Source organism: Pseudophryne corroboree, chromosome 9, assembly GCF_028390025.1.
Source record: "Pseudophryne corroboree isolate aPseCor3 chromosome 9, aPseCor3.hap2, whole genome shotgun sequence".
NCBI classification, from domain to species: Eukaryota; Metazoa; Chordata; class Amphibia; order Anura; family Myobatrachidae; genus Pseudophryne; species Pseudophryne corroboree.
This window is the reverse complement of record NC_086452.1, coordinates 138,869,753-138,876,792: the sequence shown is the minus strand read 5'-3', so window position 1 is coordinate 138,876,792 and position 7,040 is coordinate 138,869,753. Positions and strand designations below refer to the sequence as shown.

General features: G+C 46.2%; 1 protein-coding gene across 1 annotated transcript in view; it reads right to left on the bottom strand.

Annotated features, from left to right (window-relative positions):
* Window positions 1–931: 931 nt before the first annotated feature.
* The window catches only part of SLC44A3 (solute carrier family 44 member 3), a 347,672-nt gene continuing 341,563 nt past the window's right edge, over window positions 932–7,040 (bottom strand). Inside the window, exon 16 of the mRNA XM_063939826.1 lies at window positions 932–1,790. Coding sequence (XP_063795896.1) covers window positions 1,686–1,790 — 105 coding nt within the window. The 3' untranslated portion in view covers window positions 932–1,685. The remainder of the gene's footprint in view (window positions 1,791–7,040) is intronic.

The following is a 7,040-nucleotide window of genomic DNA, read 5'->3' as shown; positions in this document are numbered from 1 at the left end:
TGGGGATGTCCAAACTAATCTAAATGCAGTGTAAAATAAAGCTGTCCAGCACTTGTGGTCTACATGCAAAAGCAGCCAATATTTACCCTGTATGCAATAAAATTATGTATTTGCACCCCTTGCAGTGCAGCATGGTTTGTTTCAGATACAAAGTTACTTGCTCTTTTTGCTTAGCTCCCAAATCTGAATCCGCCTCATAAGCTCCTGCACTCACCATTGCAATTGGCTCCTTGCTGGTCTTCCCCTAGACAGACTTTCATCCCTACAATCTATTTTGAATGCAGCAGCTAGACTAACTTTCCTTGCAAAATGTTCTGCTGCTCTCGGTCCTTACATTAGACCATTTATATAGTCCACACATAACTGTAAATACAGTATGTTCACCGTCTACACTCGCACAACCCACTGACCCCAGACTAACATTACTGTATGACTCATGTAGCCCACCAAGCACATTTCCAATCTGGCTGAACTATCTATAACACAGCCCACAAAAACATTATTTTGTTTAGTTGCTACGGATATTTGAACAAATTGAGGATATTTCTGTGTTGCGGAAATAAAAAATACAAGTAGGTTTTTTGAAATGGGCTCTAGATTTTGCAATGATGTATACCATCAATTAATAGGGAACTTAGCCATGACATGTGCATATGGGAATCTACCGGAACATTCTAGAAGGTGAGACACACTTTGCGATCATTCTAGAATATTCCCCCTCCGTATATGTGATTGGCCACTGTCGGTTAAGCGGCTTGCATTGTCTGTTGTGTTTTTCTTATTTCTTGTCCATATAGCAAAAAAATTAGAGCCAATCTAGCAAAACAGATGTCATATATGAAATAAGCTCCACAAAGTTACCCCATGCTCGCCCTAATATGATTGCCTATGTGTGTGTATGTATATATATATAAAAAGAAAAACACATGGATTTTTATAACTGGAAGCAGAATTCTTTACTATATTGTACAAAATGCAATTAGCAATGCTGCCAGGTGTGTGCATAAATTGATAATTAATAAAGCCGCATACTCACTGGTAGAAACAATTACATTTCAGTCTATGTAGTTGGCAGAATTAGAAACTCATGGAGAATGAACTTCATTATACAGATGGAGCACTCCTCATCTTGGCCTTTAATAGGATTAATTGAGCCAGGGCAGTCGGACTTAATCCCCTGCTGGTATTGTTCTCTCTGTATTGTATTGCAGCTGAGAACAATAGATGAAAGGCTTATGCTAATAAACCTTGGTGTACCTAGGCTCAGCAGAGAAGCCAAGATGAGCGTGGCACCATCTGTAAGTAAAACAGTTGTCTTACCTAGTGTGTATGAGGCATAAAGCTCTTGTATAATAAAATATTGCTGTAAATAAAAAATATATATATCTCTCTTTAGAAAGCTCACTCTGTAATACAATTCCTGGTGAGTGTTGCCTGACGTGCTTTAGGAAGTGGTCTGGAGCACACCCTGAATGGAGTCCTTCAATCTGAGGCTCCGTACCATGATAACACGTTGTATAAATCCATCCACGGATCCAGTGACCCATGCCGTATGAGCGGTAACTGTAGCATCCATGCACCGTACCGTTTGTTGAGCCAGTCTGCTGCTCACACGCTTTCAAGTTTCCAACGCTCTTATTCATGATTATGCTTTAGTTTCCAACAGACGATGCCATGGTATATGTTTAGTCTGCCCTCGCTATTGGACGAAGTTCTGTCCCTTCTTCCCCATTTGGCAGTGGCCCGTTCTTTAACATCTCTGGATCACTGCTGTTTTGATGTATTAATGCCTGTAAGAAACATTTATATTTTTAGTTATGTGCCACGTTGTGTCCTTAATAAACATTTTTATCTGAAAACTGATCCAATTTACATGAAGCATGAGAACTGCTCAGAATAGATATACATGAAAATTAAGTCCTACAGCTGGAATTGTTTATCTTACAGTCTAATTCACCTCAAATATATATTCCCATTAGCTACAAAACGGAAAGGAAGGGAGACAACTCCCCCACCAAATAAAAAAGATATAAAATCATCGCAACTACCTGCTAATTAATGACTGATAGACTTTTTTTTTTATATATATAATGCAACAATTATTTTTTCTCTATATATAATTTAACATTTACTTGCATTAAATGAATCTAATTACATCGTTACATGAAACACTTTAATAATAAGAATTTACTCACCGGTAATTCTATTTCTCATAGTCCGTAGTGGATGCTGGGGACTCCGTAAGGACCATGGGGATTAGCGGCTCCGCAGGAGACTGGGCACAACTATAAAGAAAGCTTTTAGACTACTGGTGTGCACTGGCTCCTCCCACTAAGACCCTCCTCCAGACCTCAGTTAGGATACTGTGCCCGGAAGAGCTGACACAATTAGGAAGGATTTTGAATCCCGGGTAAGACTCATACCAGCCACACCAATCACACCGTATAACTCGTGATACAATACCCAGTTAACAGCATGATAACAACTGAGCCTCTCAACAGATAGCTCAACAATAACCCTTTAGTTAAGCAATAACTATATACAAGTATTGCAGACAATCCGCACTTGGGATGGGCGCCCAGCATCCACTACGGACTACGAGAAATAGATTTACCGGTGAGTAAATTCTTATTTTCTCTAACGTCCTAAGTGGATGCTGGGGACTCCGTAAGGACCATGGGGATTATACCAAAGCTCCCAAATGGGCGGGAGAGTGCGGATGACTCTGCAGCACCGAATGAGAGAACTCAAGGTCCTCCTCAGCCAGGGTATCAAATTTGTAGAATTTTGCAAACGTGTTTGCCCCTGACCAAGTAGCAGCTCGGCAAAGTTGAAGAGCCGAGACCCCTCGGGCAGCCGCCCAAGAAGAGCCCACTTTCCTCGTGGAATGGGCTTTCACTGATTTAGGATGCGGCAGTCCAGCCGCAGAATGTGCAAGCTGAATCGTACTACAGATCCAGCGAGCAATAGTCTGCTTAGAAGCAGGTGCACCCAACTTGTTGGGCGCATACAGGATAAAGAGCGAGTCAGTCTTCCTGACTCCAGCTGTCCTGGAAACATAGATTTTCAGGGCCCTGACTACATCCAACAACTTGGAAGCCTCCAAGTCATTTGTAGCCGCAGGCACCACGATAGGTTGGTTCAGGTGAAAAGCTGATACCACTTTGGGGAGAAACTGGGGACGAGTCCTCAATTCTGCCCTATCCATATGGAAAATCAGATAAGGGCTTTTACATGACAAAGCCGCCAATTCTGAAACACGCCTGGCCGAAGCCAATAACATGACCACCTTCCACGTGAGATATTTCAAATCCACGGTTTTCAGTGGCTCAAACCAATGTGACTTTAGGAAATCCAACACCACGTTGAGATCCCAAGGTGCCACTGGAGGCACAAAAGGGGGCTGAATATGCAGCACTCCCTTAACAAAAGTCTGAACTTCAGGTAGCGAAGCCAATTCTCTCCCGAAGAAAATCGATAAAGCCGAAATCTGGACCTTAATGGAACCCAATTTAAGGCCCATAGTCACCCCTGACTGTAGGAAGTGCAGGAATCGGCCCAGCTGAAATTCTTCCGTTGGAGCCTTCCTGGCCTCACACCACGCAACATATTTTCGCCATATGCGGTGATAATGGTTTGCGGTTACTTCTTTCCTAGCTTTTATCAGCGTAGGAATGACTTCCTCCGGAATGCCCTTTTCCTTCAGGATCCGGTGTTCAACCGCCATGCCATCAAACGCAGCCGCGGTAAGTCTTGGAACAGACAGGGCCCCTGCTGCAGCAGGTCCTGTCTGAGCGGTAGAGGCCATGGGTCCTCTGACATCATTTCTTGAAGTTCCGGATACCACGCTCTTCTTGGCCAATCCGGAACAATGAGTATAGTTCTTACTCCTCTTCTCCTTATTATCCTCAGTACCTTTGGTATGAGAGGCAGAGGAGGGAACACATAAACCGATCGGTACACCCACGGTGTTACCAGAGCGTCCACAGCTATCGCCTGCGGGTCTCTCGACCTGGCGCAATATTTTTCTAGCTTTTTGTTTAGGCGGGACGCCATCATGTCCACCTGTGGTTTTTCCCACTGGTTTACAATCATTTGAAAGACTTCTGGATGAAGTCCCCACTCTCCCGGGTGGAGGTCGTGCCTGCTGAGGAAGTCTGCTTCCCAGTTGTCCACTCCCGGAATGAACACTGCTGACAGTGCTAACACGTGATTTTCCGCCCATCGGAGAATCCTTGTGGCTTCTGCCATCGCCGTCCTGCTTCTTGTGCCGCCCTGTCGATTTACATGGGCGACCGCCGTGATGTTGTCTGACTGGATCAGTACCGGCTGGTTTTGAAGCAGGGGTTTTGCCTGACTTAGGGCATTGTAAATGGCCCTTAGTTCCAGAATATTTATGTGCAGTGAAGTCTCCTGACTTGACCATAGTCCTTGGAAGTTTCTTCCCTGTGTGACTGCTCCCCAGCCTCGAAGGCTGGCATCCGTGGTCACCAGGACCCAGTCCTGTATGCCGAATCTGCGGCCCTCCTGAAGATGAGCACTCTGCAGCCACCACAGTAGAGACACCCTTGTCCTTGGAGACAGGGTTATCAGACGATGCATCTGAAGATGCGATCTGGACCACTTGTCCAACAGGTCCCACTGAAAGGTTCTTGCATGAAACCTGCCGAATGGAATCGCTTCGTAGGAAGCTACCATTTTTCCCAGGATCCGCGTGCAATGATGCACCGACACCTGTTTTGGTTTTAGGAGGCCTCTGACTAGAGATGACAGCTCCTTGGCCTTTTCCTCCGGGAGAAACACTTTTCTCTGTTCTGTGTCCAGAACCATCCCTAGGAACTGCAGGCGTGTCGTAGGGACCAGCTGTGACTTTGGAATGTTTAGAATCCAGCCGTGCTGTTGTAGCACTTCCCGAGATAGTGCTACCCCTACCAACAACTGCTCTCTGGACCTCGCCTTTATCAGGAGATCGTCCAAGTACGGGATAATTAAAACTCCCTTCCTTCGAAGGAGTATCATCATTTCCCCATTACCTTGGTAAAGACCCTCGGAGCCGTGGAGAGACCGAACGGCAACGTCTGGAATTGGTAATGACAATCTTGTACCACAAACCTGAGGTACTCCTGGTGAGGATGGTAAATGGGGACATGCAGGTAAGCATCCTTGATGTCCAGCGATACCATGTAATCTCCCTCGTCCAGGCTTGCAATAACCGCCCTGAGCGATTCCATCTTGAACTTGAATTTTTTTATATATGTGTTCAAGGATTTCAAATTTAAAATGGGTCTCACCGAACCGTCCGGTTTCGGTACCACAAACATTGTGGAATAGTAACCCCTTCCTTGTTGAAGTAGGGGCACCTTTACTATCACTTGTTGTGAATACAGCTTTTGAATTGCCTGTAACACTGTCTCCCTGCCTGAGGGAGTGGTTGGCAAGGCAGATTTGAAGACACGGCGGGGGGGGGGGAGACGTCTCGAATTCCAGTTTGTACCCCTGAGATACTACTTGAAGGATCCAGGGATCCACCCGTGAGCGAGCCCACTGATTGCTGAAATGTTTGAGACGGGCCCCCACCGCACCTGGCTCCGCCTGTGGAGCCCCAGCGTCATGCTGTGGACTTAGAGGAAGCGGGGGAGGACTTTTGCTCCTGGGAACTGGCTGTATGCTGCAGCTTTTTCCCTCTACCTCTGCCTCTGGGCAGAAAGGACGCGCCTTTAACCCGCTTGCCCCTACTGGGCCGAAAGGACTGTACCTCATATTACGGTGCTTTCTTTGGTTGTGAGGGAACATGGGGTAAAAATGTAGACTTCCCAGCTGTTGCTGTGGAAACGAGGTCCGAGAGACCATCCCCGAACAATTCCTCACCCTTATAAGGCAGAACTTCCATGTGTCGTTTGGAATCTGCATCACCTGTCCACTGCCGAGTCCATAACCCTCTCCTGGCAGAAATGGACATTGCACTAATTTTGGATGCCAGCTGGCAAATATCCCTCTGTGCATCCCTCATGTATAAAAGTGCGTCTTTTATATGCTCTACGTTAAGCAAAATAGTGTCCCTGTCTAGGGTATCTATATTTTCTGACAGGGAATCTGACCACGCAGCAGCAGCACTGCACATCCAGGCTGAGGCTATAGCCGGTCTCAGTATAACACCTGTGTGTGTATATATAGATTTCAGGATAGCCTCCTGTTTTCTATCAGCAGATTCCTTCAGGGCGGCCGTATCCGGAGACTGTAGTGCCACCTTTTTTGACAAGCGTGTGAGCGCTTTATCCACCCTAGGGGATATTTCCCAGCGTGACCTATCCTCTGGCGGGAAAGGGTACACCATTAGTAACCTCTTAGAAATTACCAGCTTTTTATCAGGGGAAGCCCACGCTTCTTCACACACTTCATTTAATTCTTCAGATGGAGGAAAAGCTACTGGTAGTTTTTTCTCTCCAAACATTATACCCTTTTTTGTGGTACCGGGGGTAACATCAGAAATGTGCAACACATTTTTCATTGCCTCAATCATGTAACGTGTGGCCCTACTGGAAGTTACATTAGTCTCATCGTCGTCGACACTGGAGTCAGTATCCGTGTCGACATCTGTGTCAACCATCTGAGGTAGCGGGCGTTTCAGAGCCCCTGATGGTTTTTGAGACGCTTGGGCAGGCACAGGCTGAGAAGCTGGCTGTCCCACCTTTGGTATGTCGTCGAACCTTTTATGTAAGGAGTCGACACTATCACGTACTTCCTTCCACAGCACCATCCACTCAGGTGTCGACCCTGCAGGGGGTGACATCACATTTACAGGCATCTGCTCCGCCTCCACATAAGCCTCCTCATCAAACATGTCGACACAGCCGTACCGACACACCGCAAACACACAGGGAATGCTCTGACAGAGGACAGGACCCCACAAAGCCCTTTGGAGAGACAGAGAGAGAGTATGCCAGCACACACCAGAGCGCTATATAACACTGGGATCCCACTATCAATGAGTGTTTTCCCTATAGCTGCTTATAATATCTGTATAGCGCCTAAAATTAGTG